Genomic DNA, 24,514 nt, shown 5'->3' with positions numbered 1-24,514 from the left:
CATTTATAGTTTTCCTAGGTCTTAAGGAACACAGAGTGCATTGTGCCTAAAATGTCTCTTTTGGAGAAAGCATACATTTCTTTAAAATCTGTATATTTGCGATGCTAACATAAGTCATATATTTAAGTTCGTTCAGTTCATAGCTTCTCCTACTCACAGTTATTTTTCCTGCGGGTATTTTTCTTGCAACAGGAGATTGGCTGCACTTTTGGCAAACATAACTGAAAAATGTCTAGTGGTATCCAAAGGAAGTGAGCCATGACTCCACAGATATTGAAAAACATGTCTATTAAACTAATACGGTATTGATGTTGCTGAGTTGGCCCACAGCTTACTTAGTTCATGTTTTGTTACACAGGGCAATGTAATCTGGTACCTGCACTACCGACTCAGGTGTTAGGTAAGTCCATGCAGAAATCTCCCAGAAGGTACACGGGATGTAAATGGAGGTCAAAATTAATTTTTAAAAAACGAACAACAGCAACAGTAACAAAAACTTCCGATTTTGAAGAGGAGACAAAATGAAAACGAATTCTTAATCTGACAACTTAGATTTTCATTTCCATCTGTCGGACCACTGAAGGAGATATTAACACTACGTGATTTCTGAAAGTTCTGAGCGGTTGCATACGTTACTTTTCCGCTGGGAAAGTTTATCTTTGTGACGTGTCCACATTTGGTGCTAACTTGGAAAAACTGGCTACGAAGGTACTCAGATTAATCTGGGAATTGCATGTTTGTGTTTTTTTTCCCCCTTTGTTTCAAAGTAACGCTCTGCCTCTGGGAAAAGAACGTGTAGAGAGATGTTGTGCACGACACCGAGAATGACAGGGCAGTTGGTGAAGAAGCAGAGAGTTTTCCAACTAACCTGGGTGAAATGTCACATCCTTGCTGCATAAAGGCACCCAGGGAAAACCAGAGGCTGTTAAAGATGCCAAACTCATTGGGAGGCTGGTCGCTGGGTCCTTCCTTCCCATCCTCTGGCTCTTCTGTGTGCCACTCATACGGACTAAACCTGCTCACTAGGAATAAGACCACGCTGACACCGATGTAGGCGAAGACTATGCACATCCAAATCTCATAGGCCAGAGGGTCCAAGAAGGAAAACACTCCTGGTTTAGATTTCTGAGGTTTTTTGATCATGATAGAAATGCCCAAACTCATGAAGGGCTTAGAGAAGTCGATGACCTCCTCCCGGACCAAAGTGATTGTCAGAGGGGCGATAGCAATCTCTGCCTTCTGTAAGAGAAAAGACACCGAAAACACACAGGTTAATGCATTTCGTGAAGCGACAGGCCCTGGACCGGTCCACTCGAACCTAACGAGTGATGCATCCACTCTACATTTCGAGGGGAAAGCCAACAATTGCGTAAGAACAGCTTTAAATGCAAAGGTGAACAGTAGACTGTTTTCCTAAGAGAACAGACCACGTACATGGCACGAAATATTTTTACTGGTACTAGCGATTGGAGGAGAGAAAAACTGGGAGAGCGGATGTGAGCAAAAATAACTTAGACTCAGATGACTGTATTAGTCTTTAAGGACGTGGGCCGGGCCAGAGGAGGGGCCTTAACGGCCTCCCCATATGGCTGGATTTCGGAATCTCTTGGCCGGAATTGCTGCTATGTTGCGGCCCTGTTTCATTTGGAACGGTGCCACTGACTCATTACCTGGCAGTCCCTTAATGTTATGAATGCAAATTTCAAACAGTCCTCTTTTACTCCTTTCCAGTTGTAAGAAAACCTATTCTACAGTCTGTGTTTGTAGGACGGAGGACACCCGCTGTTTGATGACATTTTCCAATCCAGCGCACACACAAAAATCTGGAAATTGGCGTTTATTTCTTCCTATTCACATACTTTGATTTTCTACTCTGAATTTCTAACGCAGCTTTTGGAAAACAGTGGATTCAATTCTCAGCTATCATAATCGAACGTAAGACACCAGCTTCCGTTTTTGTTCTGTGACTCTGAGCGATTTTTCCGAGCCCACTTTCCATGTCTCTCCAATGAGGACACTTTCCTGTTTGCCTCATTGCATTACTGTGATTCTCTCTTACAGAAAACTTAATAAAATCCCAGTGAGCATTTACTGAGGAATTACGTATCTGATGCTGAACTAAGTATTTTAAACGGCCTCTTGTTTAACACTATGATAATCCCGTTTATCACTGTTTTCTAGACAACAGAGCTGAGACTCAGGTGTACACATCACGGCCCTTCTGGGATCGGGGCTCGTGTGTCTTCCATCAATCCTGCCATCTCTAAAACTGAGTGAAATAAAGTGTCATGAAAACACTGTAAACTGTTACATGATTTGTAGGTGCAAAAAGGTTATGTGATTGTTTGTTTTGAAAGGAAAATATTTGGCATTAAAGTGGAATCTGAAACACGGCCAGGCATGTGTGCCCTCGCAGAGGGTGACACCCCCACACCCACCCTATGGACCCCCAGGTCGTGGCTCACGTGCCAGCCGGCCGCTTGAGCCCAGGGCGTGTGGTGGGCTGGCGGGGAGGGTACCCCGGCCATGATGCTGCCCACTGGGTGGCTGAGCGTTAACTCTAAGGGCCCTCAAGTGGGAATGAACTTGGCTTGCCTCCTAAATGCCCACACTTATGAAAGTCAGACTCACGGCTGGGAGGTTATTATTTTTGCCATTTTATTATTTGCATAATTTTCATTACACAAGTGACATATGAACTAACTATAGAAAAATTAGTGTGTAAAAACAGAATTCAAAAATTAAGGAAAGTTACCTCCACTCCCTTCACCTACTCTTGCTCTTTCTTCATATATGCCCTGCTAGACATGGTTTGAGGAATCAAATTTTTCTTATTTTAAAATGGGGTAATATGAAACACTACAGTTTGTAATTCCTCTACTCATGAAGGATACGATGAACTCCTTTTCATTTTATCATATATGTTAAAAATTAGTTAATGATTGCAAGTATTTTATCATGGGAAAATATAAAAAATTTGCTCAATCTACTTATTATTTTAGGAGATGTTGATACTGTTTCCAGGTTTACACAATTTCAAACTTTGATGATCTGAATGTTTTTGAAGACATGCCCTGGTACATCCCTTAATTATTTAAGATGAATTTCTAGAACTGGGATTACTGGTCTAAATGGGAAGAATCCTTGTAACGGCCACGATGCGTTTTGTGCAGCTTTTCTCCAGGAAGATCATGCAAATTTCCACCGTCAGCAGCACCATGTGAAAGCACCTCCCACTAGGAACCCGCTAGGAATGCTGGCCCGCCCGTGCGTATCATTATTCTCATTCATCTTTGCCAATCCACTCCATGGCAAGTTCGATCTCTTTGTATTGTTGAATTTATTTTTATAAAACATTTATTTTATAAAACAAATAGCCACTTTTCCTTTTTTTTTTTTTCAGTGTCACAACCTGTCATACTCTGCCCCTATTTTTTATATGGTGTATTCACCTTCTACTTACTAATTTGTAAGTGCTTTTAAATATATTCAAAAAATTAACTTTTGGGCGCCTGGGTGGCTCAGTTGGTTAAGCGACTGCCTTCGGCTCAGGTCATGATCCTGGAGTCCCGGGATCGAGTCCCGCGTCGGGCTCCCTGCTCGGCGGGGAGTCTGCTTCTCCCTCTGACCCTCCCCCCTCTCGTGTGCTCTCTGTCTCTCATTCTTGCTCTCTCAAATAAATAAATAAAATCTTAAAAAAAAAAATTAACTTTTATTTTCTGTATATGTTGCAAAACTTCTCCCTGTTCAGTAATGGTTTTGTTTACATAATTTAGTTCACGGTACTTTGTTGCAATATATATGTATTCAGTTTTATTGTAGCCATATGGCTTTTTGGCGTTTTCAGCCTCCGGTTTCATGCTTAGAAAAATTCTTCTCATATCATATGATCATTCTCAATCATACATGTTTTATTCTTGTACCTATAATTCCTTTAAGCTTTACTAGGTATCGTACGTGATCATGTGCTACAAAGTGGTTAATTTTCCAAGTGGTTGTTCTGCTGTTGCAACAGGAATAAATGAGTAACGCATCCTGTCACTGATGCGAAATGCCACCTTCTGCATACTAAGCTGTTCGGTGTAGTGTCCTTAGGGAATGTTGTATGGACACGAGTTACCATTAAGAGATGAAAGCAACATGGAGAGAAATCAAGGAGCCTCTAACATAGGAAACAAGGCACGAGGGAAGGCAAACGCTGGGTCAGGGGGGTGACACGAAGGTCGACGAGGACACTTTTGAAATCTGGAGGCTGTGTTTTGAAAGAGGCTAGTGAACAGAAAAGATAAACCGGGGCTTTCTCTGTGAAGACCAGAGATGTTACATCCTGCGCCTCGTTCCACGACCTCTCAGCGATTCCCAAAATGCAGCATGTCAAGTGTGTCCCGCAAGAGCTGCCTAACAGTTGGATTCTTGAGGGCTGCAGCGAGGCTCCTGGACCCGCACGGTAACGCCTACCGCAGGGAATTCTGGTGCTGGCAGGCCCCGGAAGGTGGAGGAATACTCCCTTGGATTAAAATCCACGCACACTGGTACGCAGGGCCCAGCAGAAGGCGCACAGAACACGGCAGAGAGGACCTGGTGTGACGCATGGGCGGGAAGGACCTGAGCGGCGGGCGTCGCCCTGCGCTCTGGGGCCACCACCTGCTGGCATGCTGAGGCCACGCGTGAGTGTGTTCCGAACACTTACTCCGAACAATGGCAGTAACAAAGTTTGCAAAGAATAACGTAGTAGTAATAGTAGTAGTAGCAGTAGTAATAATAACGGGTTCTAAGTGAATCATTTACTGTCTAATGGGCTTTGTTGGACAGGAGAGAATGGATGGAGCTTCCCCTCGGGCCCTGGACACTGGGCATTTGTTCTATGGATTAGCGGTAAGAAAGTAAAAAAATTAAGAAGTGCAGACTTTGCAGACACCAGGATGAAAAGCACCAAATCTGCAGAAAGGATAAGAAACACTGAAGAAGATTCCTTTCGGGAAAAAGTCAAGTGACAGAGATGAGAGAACTTAGCCCCTCGCAGATGAACTGAGGATTGAATACGGTGAGTATTAATAAGCACTTGTTATCCTTTCTCTCTGAGAACTGCTGACCTTGGGACTCTGTTACTGTGACAAGTGTTATGGTTGCAGCTCTTGGTTGACGATGCTACTCTCTTAATATCACTTGTTTCTGTTACTTGAACAACGTGGCTGGAGCCCTTGCAAAGGGGTGAGGCTGGGCCGCCCAGTGGGTAGGGACTCTGGAGGAGAGATATGTAACAAACGTTGTAGAAATTTACTCAGGTTAGTTACACCATCCATGACTAACTGGTAATCCAAGTAGGATTTTTTTGAGATGCAATACCCGATAGTGTCCTCTGAAGGAAATGAATTACTGTAGTTCTAACAAGTTGAATAATGTTTACATTTAAAATCTACTAATAGTCGGGGCGCCTGGGTGGCTCAGTCGGTTAAGCGTCTGCCTTCGGCTCAGGTCATGATCCCAGGATCCTGGGATCAAGTCCCGCATTGGGGTCCCTGCTCAGCGGAGAGTCTGCTTCTCCCTCTCTGCCTGCCGCTCCCCCTGCTTGTGCTTGCTCTCTCTCTCTCTGTCAAATAAATAAATGAAATCTTTAAAAAAGTCTACTTACTGTCTCAAAAATTAAAAGTATTACCCAAAGATTAAAATATTACCGAGGAACACATGGTTTAGGAATCCTTTTTCTTTGGAACTTAAAGCTTACTTTCAAACTGTTGATGAGCCCTGTGATAAAACACTTCTTGATTTTTTAAAACTGCAATTTTTTTTTCTTCAGTTAGGGCAACGGACTGGTCAGCAGTTCTTTTTACATGGATATAAAACTAAATGACTGCTCTTTAATGCCAAACAATTTCCTCTTCAGCTGAGGTTACAGCTACTGTATCAGACTTGTTGGAGAAAGTCTGTGGCTCTGGGGTCTGAAACGCAGGATACAGAACCAGGAAACTATCGAATTGTAGTTCAGGCTTGGAAAGGGAGACCCTCTCCAGACTTCAATTATGCTCTCGATCATTCCATCTTTATTCTCTTCTAGGGAAGGAGGACTCTCATGTAATTATTTCAAAGGGGTCTTGTGAGGATGAATCAGAGTGTGCTTTGAAGGTGAAATCTGTGAAATATGAATTGGCTTACAGGAAATTTCAGAACACATTTCAAGTGTGTGTGACTTTCATTGGTTACTTGACGAATACAGCTCACTGTGAGCTCTAGGTCTGGTTTCTGGACTCTGGAAATATCAGGCATCACCAGCATTTGCTAACTGCTGGTTTCATTTTGATCCTTTGCAGTGACAGCTGATGAAACTGATCTTGTTCTCATTCAGGCAGGAATGTCTACATTGAATCTGCCCTTAGCTATAAACATGTATACTCAATATCTGGTAAAGGGAAGGGCTTGATGTGCATTCACATGAGGCCTGCTATGGAATACATTCTAGCTTTTGTGTTTGGCTACGTCTCAAAAAATGATGGCATTGCATAAAGTTTAAATTTACTGTGTTCAGCAGAATTGTAGGAGTCTCATATTATTGCTGAATATTTTATAGATGCTAAAGTAGTTTAGTGATTGCTTTACCAATTACGTAAAAGATATTTATCAGTAAGTATAAGCAACAGGGACATAAATAACTAGTTAAAATAAGGTCCAACTTTATGCTGTTGGAGGAAATCTGCTCCTTCAATTATCAAGGGACATTCATAATAGATTTGTAGAAATTGTAGAAATTAGCTTCTCTCATTATTTGGGAAGTACACCATGATGAACTAGAGAAACATCCGAACATCGTACATGCCTCTTTCAATGTAACTGCAAATTTATAAACAGTAACAGGTCTTGAGAAATTGATACGTGCCCAGGCGATAGAAAGTTTCAGGTTTATGTAAGTAAATTCTTCAATAAATTGATTTGCTTACCCCATAAACAAGTTCGCCTACCATCCCATTCCAGATTTTTGTGTCTGCATCCCTTGCTCCATACTTTCCATCAGGGACAATGGCAATTTTATACTTGATACCAATATGTTTTGCAATTTCAGATGCCAAATCTACACAGTATCCTTCATATTTGTCATTTCCTTCAAACATTTCGTGATTTTTCTTGTACATAACATATGGGGATTCCTATAATGAGAGAAGTAGAACTGTAAAGAAGAAATTATAAAACATTCAAAAGTCTTTATGTAACTTTTCAGCTGCAGAATGTGACAAGAATTTTTTATTTAATATTAGTATACACACTGATTTTTTGTGGCTAGAAATCAATAATAAAACAGATGAATATAGAAATATGCTAAGGAGTATATTCAGTTGCTTTATATTGGGTACGAAAAGTGAAACCTTTAAAACGGTTTTCTACCCAATGACGGTTACATACCTAGCCCCGTGACTGTGGCATGAAGAGTATACATTAGTAACTATCTAGGGAAGTATAAACCTATCATCTTTGGCAATGAAATTAGTATTTCTAAAATAGCTCATGAAGTTAAAGACCACATAGTACTTATTCAAGGTCACAGGTCTCCATATTCTGCATCTTGTTTAGCCACGTTCAACTGCAATCTCCTTTAGGAAAGGAGCTAGATGATTTTCCTCTGCTCTCTAGCATTTCGCTGGATGCCCTTCTCAGAGCAGACACTAGCAAGTTCAGTGAAGAAATGAATTAATAATTAAAAACATCTTATATATTTATTTGCGTTAAATTGGCTTTCCTAAAACTATCCAATATTTTTGGCTTTAATGAGGGTTGTGGTCCATGAAGTTTTATTCTATTATAAAATATGTCTCCAATGAAAGCTGATAATCCCCCCCAATTGTGACAATCACACACTTCAAGTGATATTCCCATTTAGTTTTTGAAGCAAGTAAGACAGAAAATAGGATGAAGAATTATTGTGAAAATCCTTATAAAATGAAAAGACTTACTGGTGGCTAATAATAACTAGACAGTTTCCAGTTAAACACACACACACACACACACACACACACACACACACACACACACACCCCTAAACCATACCATTTAAAGGCCGTGAACTAAAGAGACACATTAGCAAACAAGCACCTGATTTTATAAATGGAGCCTAAAGCCACCAAAAGATAGGTCTGGTAAACATGCAAGAGAGACCTGCTGGTCACACCTCAGATTTGCAGACAAGAAGTGGCCACCTTTGGCCACAATGTCACTGAGATCATGGGTTTATATTTTATAACATTGTAACATAACATCCACCGAGTAATTTCCACACGAAATTCTTCCTCTCCCCCAGCACATGTGTACCTGGGGAAGTTGAACTTGCTCTTGAAAATCTGGATTAGACAGTATTCTACTTTGCATAACGAAGCACTGTACAGTACTTCTGATTTTAAGTACTTTGTAAATGTAGAAACTACTTTAAAAAACTTAATAAAAATGTAAATTACATGATATATAACTTTCTCATCGAGATGTCCTAAATAACTCTACTGTGGGCAACTGTCTAGGGTTGGTCCTTGAATAATCCTGCCTTAGGCTGACATAGTCAAGGGACCCAGAACTCTCTCATGTATTTGAAACTGATGCATATTTTAACACCGGACTTGGATAAAGAAAGCTTCTCCACCTATAAAGTTAAGGCAACTAACTATCTCTTCTTTAGATAGATGACAATTATTTAGTAGCTTACAGAAAACATTCTCCAAATATAAAGGGTTTTGAAAATTATAAATGTGGTGAGTTGTTGCAAAGCAGTGTTAATTTCTAAGATATAAAATAGTAGTAGTCAAAATGAGCTAACCCTTTCATTCTTTTTTGTGACAGCTAATTAAAATGTGGAAGTACATGTAGAGAAAAGCAAGATTCACACATTTGTAAAATGCTTAAAATTGCAATTGAAATGGCTGTAGAGTTACCGCTTACAACTTTCAGTATTACAAACTTAAGAGTTTTCAAAAGTTGTACATCTATGGCTCCCATGCAATTCTAAAGGGTCCGGAATACTTGAACATGTAAGAATTTCAGTCCTCAAATACATATGTGACAGTCTGAGCTCGTGTGCACATTTCTCTAGCGAGAAATCCCATATAATCTGCTAAATTCCCTCTACATTATATAGTGAACAATTTGCTTTATTAAAAGCTGCACTTACAGTGTGTACTCAAACATTTATTAAGCACCCACTGTGTGCCAGGCAGTTTGCTGGGAGCCAGGGGCTACAAAAATAAATAAAATATGCCTCCTGTCCTCTTGTGATTAAGATTATAATTCTTAATTATAAGGATAAAGGAGTAAGAATGGGGGGGACAATCATAAAATACAGCAGTGAAAAATAAGAATAGCTCTACTTAGTGCATGCTCTGGATCAGAAATAATGCTAAGTTCTTTAACTGTGATTTTCATTTACTTTTCACACTGATATTTTGAGGTAGGCACTTCCCATCTTGCAGGGGGAAAATCTAAGTCTCAGAGAGGGCAAGTGAATTGTTCAATTTCACAGAAGTAGCAGGTGTGGGAAACGAATCTGTATTTTGAAGTATCTGGAAAGCTGTCATGGCATTTGTCAAAATGGCATGCAACACTTCGAGATTTTGTATGATTTAACTAGAGAGGGGACAAGTTTAAGGACATGAATTTCTGTATTATGAGTAAATGAAATACTTTCTATGAAATTGTGGGTACACAGTGTAGATAAAACCTTTCCGTGTCTCCTCATATTGTCTGGTACCTATAAGACACTCAATGAATATAAAGATTTCCTGGTGCACCAGTGCTCCCTAAATAGGAATATCATGGCAAAGTAATTAGAACTTCTGATTCAGGTCTTCAAAAAGGAAGTAACTATTAAGTGCTAGGCCATCTCTTCTGAAACAGACATATGTAAATCTAAATAAAAAATGTATCTAGTGTTTTCTTTCCCTTTTTTAAATTCCTTTTTTGGACAGCACAGGCCCATCAGGATCTTGGCTTTCCTGCCAAAGAGACCAACAAAGACTAGAAACTTACAGCTTACTGAAGATGTTGATTAGAAATTGAGCTAGACTGTTTGCACAACCAGGGGCATGTACAATTACCGAGATTCAGATGAGTGGGGCATGCAGCATTAAGAGAAATAAGATGGTCACACTCAGGGAGGTGGGAGGACAGGCCAAGAGAAAACCAGGCTTTTCTTGAACAAAAGCTCTCCTGGTTGCTCAGCGCCCCTCACTTTCTTCAAGTGTGTCTTTGCTTTTCTTTCATATTAAACCTACATGAGTAGCAGATCCTCAATGCTCTCCCAACTTCTCCTTTGCACCAACCCAACCTGACAATTGTGCCCCCAAGTAGCCTTTCTGACCTGCATATCTGGGGAGGATTTAATACAAGTGTTTGGGGCTACTGTGGGTGAAGAAAATACCAAATCTTTTCAATATAATAGAAAATGAGTCCTAGCCAATCGTTAAGGAGGATTTGTGGGGCATCTTTCATAAGGAGTCCTTATGGAGTTCAGGTGTTCAACTGTGAATAAAAATGGAATGATCAGAGAAGTGGAATATAACCTCTTACTTCTGCCTTAAGAGTCTAACCTACCATCTTTATCATCAACTACCGTGCTCTGCGGAACATAACTCCTCAGAAGTTATTTTAAATGCATTACTTCTTAGTGATTATGAGTTTATTACTAAAATTTCCATAATGGGTAGTGTTCTACATCTGCTCTGCTATTTCAGGAAAGAAATCAATTTCTGTCTAAACCTGCTACATTACGGCTTGCTTAAGGAAACGTTTGTGTAAATGAATTAAGATGATTTCCAATCAATGAAGTATTTTCCTACTGAGAAAAAAATTTTTTGGATTATTTATATTTAGCAAAGCTGTTGAAACAGATACTTATTAGAAGGGCTTTAAGGTTTTCTAAACATAAAAATATAATTCATTAAAATTACTATCGCAAAGAGTTAAAATAATAAAATCCGTAGTATCAACCGAAGTTATTTGCTGTGTGGATATTTGCTTTTCTCCAAAGAATCTTACTGGAGGTAGACAATTTATCCCATGGGTAAAATTCTTAAAAGGAGAAACTGACATATTATTATTCAATTCAGAGAAAAAATGAGCAAATTGGATGGCTGCGCAGTTTTAAATTTATTCAAAATAAGGTATTTCAAAACTAGTTGAGTGCTAAGCCCTTTGGAGGCAGGTGTATGTATGGGGGAAATACTCAGTGCAAGGAAGAAAATAAGTATATTTATGTATATATATGTACATATGTATATATGATATAAAAATATATGTGTGTATTGTATATGCACATGTATATATGTGGAGTGCAGCTATAAAATTCTACATAGAGAAGATAAAATATCAAACACTAATGAAAAGGTATAAAAAAAGTAACCTCTGGAAAGATCGAGTGTGGTAAGTAAAACTGCTCTCAGGTTTGTAACATAATTATGCAGTGAATAAACGGGGATTTATGGAAAATCTTCCTAAAGGATTGTTACGTTCACAAGATGGTAAGAAATAGCTTCTTAGCTGAGGAATGCATCATAAGCACCGTTTAGCTTCAGTCCTGAACATTTGGGGGAAAACGGGCTTGGATGAACTACTGCTTTATCTCTGGCTTTTCCAGAGAGTTCGGCAGCCAGAGTGAGATTACATGTCTCCCCACTGCACGCTGCCTTCTCCTCAACTGCTGCGGGAATGCAAACCGCACGGCACAGATCTGGCTGCCTTCCGATGCTGACAGAAATTATTCCCGAGAACGCAGAACATTAGCATGACTCACAGTCTCATATACAATTACAGGCTTTATCAAATTTCTAGTCACTACGCCTTACAGACAGAAAATAGCATCTGAACTCAAAACTTGAGACCTTTCAACCTTGTAGTCATGATCCTCATGGGATGATGCTGCCAATTTTACTTTTTATTGAGATTCAGCCAAGTTATGCAGCATGACAGTATTCAGCTGGAATAAATGAGCCATTAAAACGAGGATCACGTCACAGGTAGACAATACTGTTATAAGAAAAAATAAATTTCAACAGGACAGAGAGCTGGAGCCACTTTTTCTTTAAGAATGATATCTAGTCTACATTATCTATTGTTTGTTGTCTGCTTCTTTCACTGGAATATAAACTCACTTGAGCGCAGGATTGTCGTCAGTCTTGTTCTCTAGCATATCCCTGGGCTTACAGTGGTGCCCAGCACACAGCAGACGCTTAATAAATATTTATGGATGAATAAATGAATTTCTCAATCAATTTTATTTAACAACAGCATATATCATTACAATGTATCAACATATAAATAACAACATACACAAAGGAAAGACAAATGGGAAGAACAGCAAGGCCATATCAGTTTTGATCAAAGTGAATGATTTCCAGGGCAGCAACACTCTCAACCTCTGTGTCTAGATAGCCGTCTTGCACATCTTACGGGGTCTAACCAGCTCCATCTGTGTTGGGAGTTTTCAGTTGAATGTGGGAGATTATTACATGCAGGTGCCAATATCTCATTTGTCTACGAGCAATCGTATTTCTTTCAACATGAATGAGATGGTGGAACTGCCATAGGTCCCGGATGACCATTCTCAACAAAAGCAAATACAAGGAACATGTTTAGGGAAGGGATCCTAGTATTCCTTTTTTAATCGCTGAATGATTATGCAATTGCAAAGCCCAAAGAGGTATTATTTTACGAAGATTACATTTTTATACAAAAGACAAATACTAGTATCGCACTATTTTGATAGCAAAAATATTGATGATACCACTGTCGAACAACAGCTTTACAGAATATTCTTTACGTATAAAGGAAACAACTGAATTTCTCAATCATTTTAACTGATTTGTTGGTAGCATGCTTTCTGAAAATGAACCATGCTTGCAAACTGATTCAATATTTTGGTTTTAAGAATTTTATCTCCAGCCCCTTTAATAATAGGGGTGGAAAGGAGATTCTCTACATTATACCTATAATGCACATTCAGACACTTTATTTCACATAGAACAGGCAAAATTTCAAAACACCTTTAAAGAAAACAATTGTGTATATTCAGAATCAAGCACACAAATTCATAGATATTTACTTTTAGAAAACCTGCACTTGAATTAGGAGTGATATAATTCCACCTTTATGTACAATGACCTCATTTCAGGATAGGGGAATTGCTATGTCAGAATTGCTAAGTGATTCTCTTTCAACATCTATATATTTTCTTGAGAAAGATGAGGATTAATTCTTCTTTTGTTCTAGTATCTCAGAAAAGTCACAGAACTTAAAAAATTTTTTTTTTTCTGGTAGTCCAGAGTTGGTCATCCAAGAAGAATCCCACATGAAAAATTAGCTTATATTTACTACACAGGAGAACAAGACTTGAGCCTTAGTTAGGAATGGTCGAACAGCGTGGAACTCATTTCTTTCTTGATCAATTTCTTAAAATAGGATTCTTCATCAGAGGCTGAAAAGAGGAGGACTGTACTGAAGTATGACTTTCCATTATTGTGTCTTTTTAGGAAAAGAAATATATATATATGTATATATACTGCTTTTCAAAAGTCCCATGCAACTATTACAAAATTAAGCTAGAAGGAGTGCATTTTGCACTCTTACACAAAAACTGCTGTTGGTTGGGTTGCATTCTAAAATCATCAACTTCCCACCAAGGCTTGGTGGAGTAACATGACATGGCTGCTGGGGATGTGACACAGAGAACACTCATGGTAACATATGAACGCTTCTCTCTGGCATTTTCATGCTTTGACCTCGGTGCCCAAATTTTTGGAAATAACTTGACGTTACTAAAAACCACAGTTACATAAGCTAGAAACTGACATAAAGTACTTCCACTTTATTTAGAGTAAGGGCTTCATAAATAATTAAAAACGTGTTCTGCCTAACGAGACAGGGAGCTGAAGCTATAGGTACCGATTGTTGATCTCCTTTGACCAGCATGGACTCAAAAGGGCGTGGTTGACTTCAACAATATTCTGTGATTGAAAAGGTAATTTCTTGAGGATCTCTTTGGAAACACTTCCTTAAAATTTAGAGTAGTTTCCACTTTATGATGTGACAGGATGGAGCAATCATACTTTCCTTAAGTCTTAGGAGAAGTCCAATAAATTGTACTGTGTATTTGTCATTGGTCAATGAGAAAAATAATCGGTGCAGAACACCCTTTTCACATTAAAAATAAATAGAGAACAAAATTTATTTCTAAAGCATTTAGTTGTATAAAACACGTTCATTAAAATCTTTACATTCATATCCCCACTATTATAAACAGACAAGGCAAATCATTATCCAATGATTAAACTACTTGAAAGTGATCGGTTTTGACACTATGAACTATTATTACATTGATGTCATAAAAAACATGGTAACGACAATAATATGGTGTTTACTACCAGATGTTTTTGTGACAGGTTGCTGATTCTTCATGTTCATTCTTTTGTCCTTTGGAATGTTAGCATTTCATCCATTTCTAACTAGAGTGTGACAGTTTCCATTTTGAACACATGAGCATCTTTCCAAGAACAACATTGCAACGAAAGATAATACAAATAAAAGTACTGAATGCATTCAAAGCTCAGGGCAAACCTATTCAAAGCCTCAACAGACTTTTGTGGATCAGAACATGCATGTCACCCCAGCTACAATGCAGCTTTTACCCCGTTCACCATAGCTGGGGGATTAAAGCTGCCTGTGGACTAGACGGAACAGCATAAAGCATAGACCAAAACTTACCATAATTGTGGTTACAACCACTGTTCTGTTCTCAATAGCTGCCGTGTCATTGCCAAGAGTGGGTACATCTTGAATCAGGACCAATTTATCCATATCGTTCCAGTAACCAACCTGCCAAACAGAGAGAATTCTTGAAAACACATCTTAGAACAGTTCTCTCTAGTTATTTTTGGAACCATGAGGGGTATTAATAAATAAGCAAACAAATTTAAAATGGAGACAAAAGGAGGTTTTGGAAGTTTTTTTAACTGAAGATGAGCCAGTTTTTCTGACATTAATGATACTGCCTGGTTGTACATTTGGCAACTTCATAATTTACAGTCTTGGAGCAACCAAGACACTGGGGAAGGAGACGTTCAAAAAAGAATATGGATACAGATGGAATACCATTTTACGCTGACCCTCTCTTCTAGTGGGATTGACTGGCACCCTCTAAAATTAATTTACATGATTTTATCAATGATGTTACAGGTTTTACCGTAAAGGGAATATGTATAGGGTATTTTTAACAAAAAAGACTTGCATATATAAGGCAATATAGAAATAGTTTGGGGTTTTACATAACCTAGCCACTGGGTAAAAACCTGACCATTTCTAAAATGCTAAATACATCCGAGGTTAATATTAATGAACAATATTTTCACTTGTGAAGATTACACTTAAATTTGTATTTTTTTAAAAGATTTTATTTGAGAGAGAGAGAATAAAAGAGAGAGCACGAGAGGGGGAGGGTCAGAGGGAGAAGCAGACTCCCTGCTGAACAGGGAGCCCGATGTGGGACTCGATCCCAGGACCCTGAGATCATGACCTGAGCCGAAGGCAGTCGCTTAACCAACTGAGCCACCCAGGCACCCAAATTTGTATTTTTTTATTATTTATTTATTTATTTATTTTTAAAAGATTTTATTTATTTGACAGAGAGAGATACAGCAAGAGAGGGAACACAAGCAGGGGGAGTGGGAGAGGGAGAAGCAGGCTTCCCGCGGAGCAGGGAGCCCGACGCGGGGCTCGATCCCAGGACCCTGGGACCAGGACCTGAGCCGAAAGCAGACGCTTAACGACTGAGCCACCCAGGCGCCCCTGTATTTTTTTATTTTTAAATCCTTACATTACTTTCTCACTTACAGGTGAAAGAAAGTCCTTTCCATAAAATATATTAAGTACTTAGTTAAGTACTTTACAAAGCAGTAAACTCTAATGGGGTCCTAAAGGAAATTTAGGGTTCTTTGTATCATGCCAACTACTAAGTACTAGGAATGGCTACCACTTGACTGCTTGCTCTGGGGCAGAGCATCTAAATATGCATCTCAAAGTTTATACACACAGCAAATGTAGAGGTAGGTGCAACAGGGACCCACCCTTTGGAGATGAGGACCTAGAAGGTTAACAGCACACGAGGGGGTCACACTCCAGAGGGGCCGGAATTCCAAACAGTTCTGTAAGACAGCAAGTCCACACACTCGGCTGCCAACCTCCACGACCTCCCCAGATGCGTGTGCACTGAATGCGTGCCCAACTTCTTTCTTGAATTTCTGGATACAGTTGATAAAACTCCTGTCTCTGATAAAATGTATGTAACTGCTTACTGGTCTGTATTCACTGTTGGTTCTAATATGTTTTTGGAAGTCTCTCCTGCTTCCTCCAACTTTCTCGACTGTCGTGTTAGTATTTGTGAACGTATTGAAATAAAGTAAGCATTAATGTGTCAGCAACAGGTACTGTGTTATTCACAAATGTCGCATATATAGTCACAGAATAGATGGGTGAAATGAATTTTCATTAATATGGTTTGCTGTAGTTGTTAGTTTGATTTGAAATTATGAACATCTATCAGTTCAGCAATAGTTTTCAAGTGTCCATATGAATCTATTGGTAGCTGACATTTATTTAATAACTCATGAAACAGTTAATTTAAAAACAAGTATGCCTTTGAGACGTACATACATCCTCATGCAGCCTCAATTCCTACATGTACTTACAAAATAAAAAAAAAACAAAACATGTCAGTTGCCTCTTGTTAATTCTCCTTTCCTCATGATGGTTTATATGACATGAAAATAGGTTTTACAGCTTAGCACTCGGTTACGAGGCAGCTGCCGTCCAGGTCTCAGCAGCCCATTCTCTGGGAAAGGCATTTTTCTTTTTTCTTTTTTTTTTTTTTAAAGATTTTATTTATTTATTTGAGACAGAGAGAATGAGAGACAGAGAGCATGAGAGGGAGGAGGGTCAGAGGGAGAAGCAGACTCCCTGCCGAGCAGGGAGCCCGATGCGGGACTCGATCCCGGGACTCCAGGATCATGACCTGAGCCGAAGGCAGTCGCTTAACCAACTGAGCCACCCAGGCGCCCCGAAAGGCATTTTTCTTTATTAAGGAGATCCCACAACAGAAAAACCACAGACTTGGGACATTCTGAAGAGTCCTCAGATGTTGGCAAGACCTTGACATTTTGCATTTAAAACAGCTTCAGGACTATCTACCCTTAAAAGAAATGATTTAGAAGTGTTGACAAATTAAACTAAAGAGCAAAATTTTACCTAATTGTATCTGTTTGCCTTATATTTACCTGCAATTCTGTGAAAAAAGAAGATGTGGTTTGGGGTATGGGGCCATTCATGCTAGATCTCATTGAGCCATAGACACGCTGGGAAGGGCATCAGAGAGTCACTTCCCCAAGAAAGGAATCCTAAAGTTTGGACTAGAACACCTCACGTGAGATGGGGTTTCTTTCTCTAGTTCTTCACATCATTTTACAATGTACTAAGAACTCTTTGCATGCCTGGTCTATTTAATCAGACAGGGAAGTAGGCATTTTTCCTAGAGACAGAAATTGGGTCAAGAATACTTTTGTAATGCTGGAGCAAAAATATGGAAGTGTTTAAATCACTCAACTGGCAGGGATGTCAGAAACATATTTGTCTTCTTTGGACTCCTAAAGGTGAATTGTGTGTAAATACCACCACACTATGAGTAGACATCTCTGTGTTTACAGTGGCCCTTGCCTGCAATGTAGGGATTGGGTTCAGGAGGAGCCCCTGTTCTACTCAAAGCTTGTTCCTTGGAGGGCTGATAGGACCAGACCTTCCCCCCACCCCCATATGGCTTAATTCCCATATCAGCCCTAAAAAGAACTCTTACAGGCTCCAGGTCTGATGGTATTTCATAGCAATCAAGAGAGTGAGCTCTGGAGCTAGCTGAGCCCTGGTTTCCAACCCCCTCCATGTCTTTTGAGCTGAACATCCCTGGGCTGGTTCCTCAGTGTCTCTGAATCTTACTTTTTCCTCTTCTTTAAAATGAGAAAAGATATATCTCACTTTCGGGTTGTTGTGAGGATTATATATAAAAATGCACATCAATTTTCCATGTCTGTGTTTGGCCTATCACCTGCTCTCAATACATAAAATTTTTACAATTGAGAGTTCCTGAAAGCACGCACATCTGGTTCTGGGGCTTTCCCTGCGGGGTCACTGGGCTGGGAAGACTCCACCCCACTTAAGAGCCAGGACTTCGGAAAGAGCTAGAACGAGTCCCTGCATCAGGGCTCCTGCTACAGCAGTCAGACGATCTGATGGGCAGACTCTGATCTATTTTCAGGGACAACTCCCTTGCTGGCAAGTGTCCCATTTACAAGAGAGATTGCTCACTTTCCAGACATATTGCTGAATTTCATCAGCAGCGTGTTTCTCGTGGTAGCTCATTTTTAAGTTTAATATTCCTGACAGAATGCCCAAGTTGATCGCTGCCACAGAAAAACGAAGACGGATGAGTTTACAGGATTTTACACTTCGTATTTCTTTCAAGAGTCTTAGATGGGTGTCAACTGAGTGTGAAGACATTCCTCACTCTCCCCAGTCCCTCTTTAGCTTCCCTTTAAAAAACCTTAATTGTCATTACCAATAGGCCATGGCAGGATTCAGTGTCATAAATAACTCATTTGCTCTTACCACTCATTACCACCAGCCTCCTTTTTACATTATTCTTTCTTTTATAGAGAGGTCATTTTGCTTTTGGTACTTACTGTTTTGTGAAGTATGGGACTGTCTTTCGCATTTTAGGAAGCTTCTGTTTAAGTGACTAATTTTGCAATGTCTGGTGTTTGGCAGGAAGGTTCTGCCTCCACCCACCAGTGAGCCCGTATTTTGAGGGGCCTGGGGTCCGCTCCAGAGCGGCCAGGATTTTGCCCCAAACGGGCCTCCTTCTTTCCTGTTGCTGGCCGTGTGCGGACAGAGTGGGTAAAGTCGGTGTGGACACGGAACTCAGTACATTTCTTCTGGGAGCATGTCTCATTGCCCCGCTGCAGGCAGTGTCTTTGGGGGGGGCCCGTCAGGCCGCACTGCTCCCCGGCAGTCACCTGTCTCCTGCCCTCGCTGAGCTGGTTCAGGTAGGCTGCAGCGTCCCTGTATTAATTAGCTGGCAGCCTGCACTGAGAGGCTGAAAAGCTAGGGATGGTTTTCACAGCAGCTCCAAATCTCTCCTTGTGCACACAGAAGCATGTCCCATAACAGACTGGAGCAAAACGTAACCAGGAGAGCCTCTGACACTTCCCATCTGTGACTTCAGCTGTCCTCCCTCCCTGACTCACTTCAAGTTCTCGCCACTTCCAGCTTCCGTGCCTACCTGGCTAACGTTAAATCCTACCTCCTCCATGAAGCTTTCTTTGATTTGTTTTCTCCCAGCTGCAAGTAATCTCTTCCTCTTTAGAATCTCCACATATCTTCTCTTTAACTGTCATGGAACTTGTATTCTACCCCACCAGAAAGTAAACTCCTTTAGAGCAGGTTCTACTCAGGTGAAATGATGATGCAGAACCATTCCGGAGACAGACACACCTGAATTAAAATCCTTGTTTTTCTCATTTACGAGCCTTAGACAAGTAACTATAACCTGTTGGACTATAATTTTCTCATTGGAAAAAGGGAGCTAATGGTACTCGCATTACAGGTTTGTTGTGAGGATTAAATTACACCAAGTCCAGTGTTTGGGACACAGCAGACATTTCATAAATTACAGCTATCATTATTACATTCTAACAGGAAATCACATATGAGAAAGTTTTTTAAAACAGCCAAGTGTTTGGACAGAATTTTTAGGTAAGGTAACTGAACATGTTTTTCCTTGAGCATTCTAGCTAATCCTACAGAAAAGGAATGTTAAACATTACGTATGTTAGGTATAAAATGTCATTATCAATTACCAGGGTGGGATCCTACGGTTCCATTACATCCGGTACTTTCTGGATGTTTGGAAGACCACGGATCTGCCTAGTCACATCCTACCACCAGCGGAGTTAACTCCCAAAATCCAGGAATCTGTCAGCTTCCCACCCAACCTCCTTGTCCCCTCAATTAGAGTTTCTCAAGTATTTCTCTCCCCCACTAGCCAAGTGATAGTCTTAATAATCTCATCTTCTACCTTCTTTTTCTTTTGCTCATTGGAATGTATTTACTTATTTCAAGAACATATAGTCAGTTCTCAGTAAGCCCACTCCTTAGAAATAGCTTCCTTTGTTCTCTCTGACGATTTCATAAATGACTGCATGGAGGTGAGTAGGTCTCTTAACCTGCAAGATGTACTTTCCTGCAGAGTACATTTTGTTTTTCAGGATTCTTTTTGCTAAGTCTTTTTTTTTTTTTTTTTTTAATATTGCTTCCACTTTGGATAAAGGATGTAAACAGTATGTAAATTAGTTTGTTTCAGCTTTGGCACACCATTACATATCAATTATATGACACAAGAATTTATTTCAGCACAGATTATAAAAAAATACAATTTGTAAGTATTCGCATTTAAAAACAAATGCAGAATATTCAGCTACCTTTTACCTGTAAGGCTTTAAGAACGTCAAATGCAAACTAAGAAAGCAGGTTGAGTGTAGCTCACCTTTCTGGGACCCGTGCTCTTCAGCTCAAACACATCCATTGTATAATTGACCCTACGTCCATAGTGGTCAAACTGAACATTCCCTGTCAGTCCTTGAATGCGAACCTATGAATGAAAAATAAAATCCATACATATATTCCATGGGCCATTTTGCTTACAGAAATCTTGACTTCATCTGCGAGGCTTGTGACAACACATTGGGTTTGGAACTATAAACTATACATAACTCATTAAAAAACCAAAGGGTATTTGAGCTGCTGGGATATAAGCTGAAAGATGTAAATCAAAGGGATATAAGCAATTCTGCTCTATACTTGAAAGAGGAATATGTTTTTTTTGTTATGTGATAAAGAATACTTCCTCAATACTGAAGTGTGCCTATAGGAAAGGAAATATGGTTCATTCATAGCTGGTTTTTGGTTCTATTTATGTGTTCACATAATACATTAAGTAGTCCTGCTAATCATACTGGATCATATTTCTCCTTGATAATATTAAAATTAAGAAGTTCAAAATATAAATATATTAAAAAATTCAAGTTTACGTCATTCCAAATTTCCTTTTAATTCATTTTTACTTAGGATCTGAACTCAGGGTATTTCAGAATGTTTAAAACATTAATATTAAAAATATATACATATTCCATTAATCATTTGAAAAATAATGTTAGTATAACCCAAACAGAGCAAAATAAACAAATTACTTAATCCAAGGTTACAAGGCAATTTAAAGATCTACTGAGGTAGTCATTAGCAGTGTTTAAAAAATATTTCTGGATCTTGTACTTTCTGGACCCAAGATAGGCTGTACTTCCCAGAGCCCTTGTAGTTAGGTAGGCCTATGTGACTAAAATAAGTGAGTTGTAAACAGCTGTGATGAGTGCCACCACTGGGCCACAGCATTTAATCGCCAATCTGAAATCTTCCATAACTCGATTTCCCTTTGTGGCATTTTGGGTGGTAGCTTCTCTGTCAGCCTGGGTCCCTGGGTGATTACAATACACAGAATACCCCTCCTAATATAACGTTTGATTGAGTGAGAAACATTCATAGCCGTTGGGACTTGGGGCTATTACTGTGGCGAAACCTAGTTTATCTTGACTAAGCATCTGCATAAGATATAAATAGTATTCTACTCAGTATTTTATTTAGAAATGTCTCAAAAATGATAATGGCTTAATATATTAAAATGGCAGTTATAATATATATTTATTCTCAGATAAATTATTCTGTTTTCTTGAATATGCCACTTAAACAGGACTGTGAAATAAACTGCACTTAAATAAAATTGTGAGTTACCTGTTTAAGCGTCCTCTCCATGTCAATCCCCTGGCCCCAGGGAGCGGCAGGATTTGCAAGACAATCCCCAGCATTTCCTCTCCTGGAAATATCAATTTTCTGTCTTCTAAGATTGCGGAACGTTTCAGCCATCACAAGGACTCCATCATAAGTCAGAGCAGATGTGTACTAACAAAATGAAAGTAATTATAATGGTGAATGGTAAAATCTTACCAATCCAGAAACAGTCAGGGGGTCTCTTTGGGCTTATGACATTAAGCACCCTCCTGTCTGAAGGATAAGTAAATTACTGATAATTAATTGATTCTAGCTTCAGAAATTTCTATTATCATGGGCGCCTGGGTGGCTCAGTTGGTTAAGCGACTGCCTTCGGCTCAGGTCATGATCCTGGAGTCCCTGGATCGAGTCCTGCATCGGGCTCCCTGCTCAGCAGTGAGCCTGCTTCTTCCTCTGACCCTCCCCCCTCTCATGTGCTCTCTCTCTCATTCTGTCTCAAATAAATAAATAAAATCTTTAAAAAAAAAAAGAAAGAAATTTCGATTATCATTTTATTATAAAGAATGTATACCAAATCTTACCACTCTGATTTTTTTTTTTTTTAAAGTAGGCTCCAGGGAGCCCAATGTGGGGCTTAAAATCAGGACCCTGAGACCCTGATCAAGACCTGAGCTGAGATCAAGAGTGGGACGCTTAGCCGACTGAACCACTCAGGTGCTCCTTTACCACTCTGATTTTAAAAGGAGAAAACACACTCTGAAGAACAGAAATTTGAATGCACAATTTTCCATCAGCTGAGAAAAGCAAGACCTCTTTTTGTCGTGTCTGAGTAGCAAGAGATAAAGTATAAGCGGCTAAGTGCATGACGGCCACCTTCTGCCTTGGCTCCTGGGCTGTGGTTGTCCCAGGAGGGGCAGGGATGCCTCTTCTGAAATGCCGAGCACGGCTCCTTGAGATTTCACATTTGTTTGCTGACTTGAAGTGTATATGTGGGTTTGGCTTCTCAGAAGAATGTGGGAATGTTTACCACTCCTTAGATCTAAGATGCCAGAAATAACACTTGCTGATTTAACACTGGTCACTGCGCTCCATAGGAATGAGCATCGCTCTGCCCCCACCTGTTGTGAGTACGTGTGCGGGAGTGATGAGTCTCCCCCCCCACCCCCATTTCCACTGTAACCCAGGGCCAGGGTGGAGAAGTGAAGTGCACGCCATGTGCTTTCTGAGGACTCCCCCTCACTTCTCTGGGAGAAAAGACAAAGCCCTTGAGAAAAACATTATTCGGGCTAGGAAAAGCACTACTCAGAGGAAAAACAGAAGAAAATGTAACTTAAGTTTAAGCTGAAAATAAAAGGAACAGGGAACATCTGTACAGTTTGACTAGGGACTTCCTGAACACGTGGAAAAGAGGGGACAATTTTCCCGAAGCACCGCAGAGCACCAACGGCTAATCATGGCCAAAAACCTGCACGATCTGTTTCAGGAAATCCATACTGTCAGTTTTCAGGGAGGAATACATTCTAAGCTTGTGCCAGAGGTAGTTCTGTGCTGTGGAATATGGAGGATGATCTCCTTGCTTGGCTACTTGCAAAAGAAAAAAAAAATCATTTGAAGTTCAAATTGCAGGAAGCAAACTTAGGCCCCAGGAGTAGTAGGCACACCAGCCGGCATTGTGGGAAAGAGGCTGAAACGTGGATGAGATAAAGAAGAGAAATCCTAACAAAGAACCTTTCAAGGGTAGAGAACCTGGTTAAAAAGCTTCATCAGAGGGGTGCCTGGGTGGCTCAGTCGTTAAGCGTCTGCCTTCGGCTCAGGTCATGATCCCAGGGTGCTGGGATCGAGTCCCACATCAGGCTCCCTGCTCGGCAGGAAACCCGCTTCTCCCTCTCCCACTCCCCCTGCTTGTGTTCCTGCTCTCGCTATCTCTCTGTCAAATAAATAAATAAAATCTTTAAAAAAAAAAAAAGCTTCATCAGAAAGATGTACGTGGGACATATAAATTAACAGCCTTGCAATACATTCTTCAAAGACGTGACAAAATAGATTTATGGACAGGCTTACACCCCCACCACTGGGATGGGGAGGCTGACGGAAATGAAGGTGTTTAAGCAAGGTGCGAAACCAAACAGGAATGTACCTCCTCCCCTGCATGGACCAAGCACATCTTTGACTAGAGAAAGCCACCAAATCATTTTGTTTTGTTTGTTTTGTTTTGTACAGAAAATAAAAAAAAGAAATAAAGGAGAACTTACTAAAGACATAAAGGGCATGAGAAGAATGCACTGCTCGTATTTTAGGATCAAGAAAGGAAAAAGGAAAAAAACACTGTTGCTTTTTTAATATGGGGGAAAAAGCTGAGAAGAGATGGTACCAAAAAGCAAATGCACTTGCTGTGTTTTAAGAAGTCCATGCATTTGTATGAAACAAGTGAACCAGGAAAAAGGGCAGATATCATAGAGGGGGGCAGATATAGAGAGGGGGGCAGATATCATGGAGGGGAAGATATCCAGAGGGGAGCAGATATCATACGGGAGGGCAGATATCATACAGAGGTGGGCAGATATGGGGGGGGCAGATATCATACAGAGGGGGGCACATATCATACAGGGGTCAGATA

At 40.0% G+C, this 24,514-nt stretch overlaps 1 protein-coding gene across 2 annotated transcripts in view; it reads right to left on the bottom strand.

Moving 5' to 3' along the window:
• Nucleotides 1-24,514, bottom strand: part of GRIA4 (glutamate ionotropic receptor AMPA type subunit 4) — a 366,314-nt gene that overhangs the window by 47,623 nt on the left and 294,177 nt on the right. For both annotated transcript variants that reach the window (XM_035008823.1, XM_035008822.1), the window contains exons 7-11: nucleotides 21,901-22,068; nucleotides 20,603-20,707; nucleotides 14,725-14,835; nucleotides 6,933-7,139; nucleotides 869-1,239 (exon numbers count right to left, since the gene is read on the bottom strand). In XM_035008823.1, the coding sequence (XP_034864714.1) occupies nucleotides 869-1,239; nucleotides 6,933-7,139; nucleotides 14,725-14,835; nucleotides 20,603-20,707; nucleotides 21,901-22,068 (962 nt within the window). The remainder of the gene's footprint in view (nucleotides 1-868; nucleotides 1,240-6,932; nucleotides 7,140-14,724; nucleotides 14,836-20,602; nucleotides 20,708-21,900; nucleotides 22,069-24,514) is intronic.

This window comes from Mirounga leonina, unplaced genomic scaffold (genome assembly GCF_011800145.1).
Source record: "Mirounga leonina isolate KUSES-001 unplaced genomic scaffold, KU_Mleo_1.0 Mir_153, whole genome shotgun sequence".
In the NCBI taxonomy this organism is placed as follows: domain Eukaryota; kingdom Metazoa; phylum Chordata; class Mammalia; order Carnivora; family Phocidae; genus Mirounga; species Mirounga leonina.
This window is presented reverse-complemented; position numbering and strand designations above follow the sequence as displayed.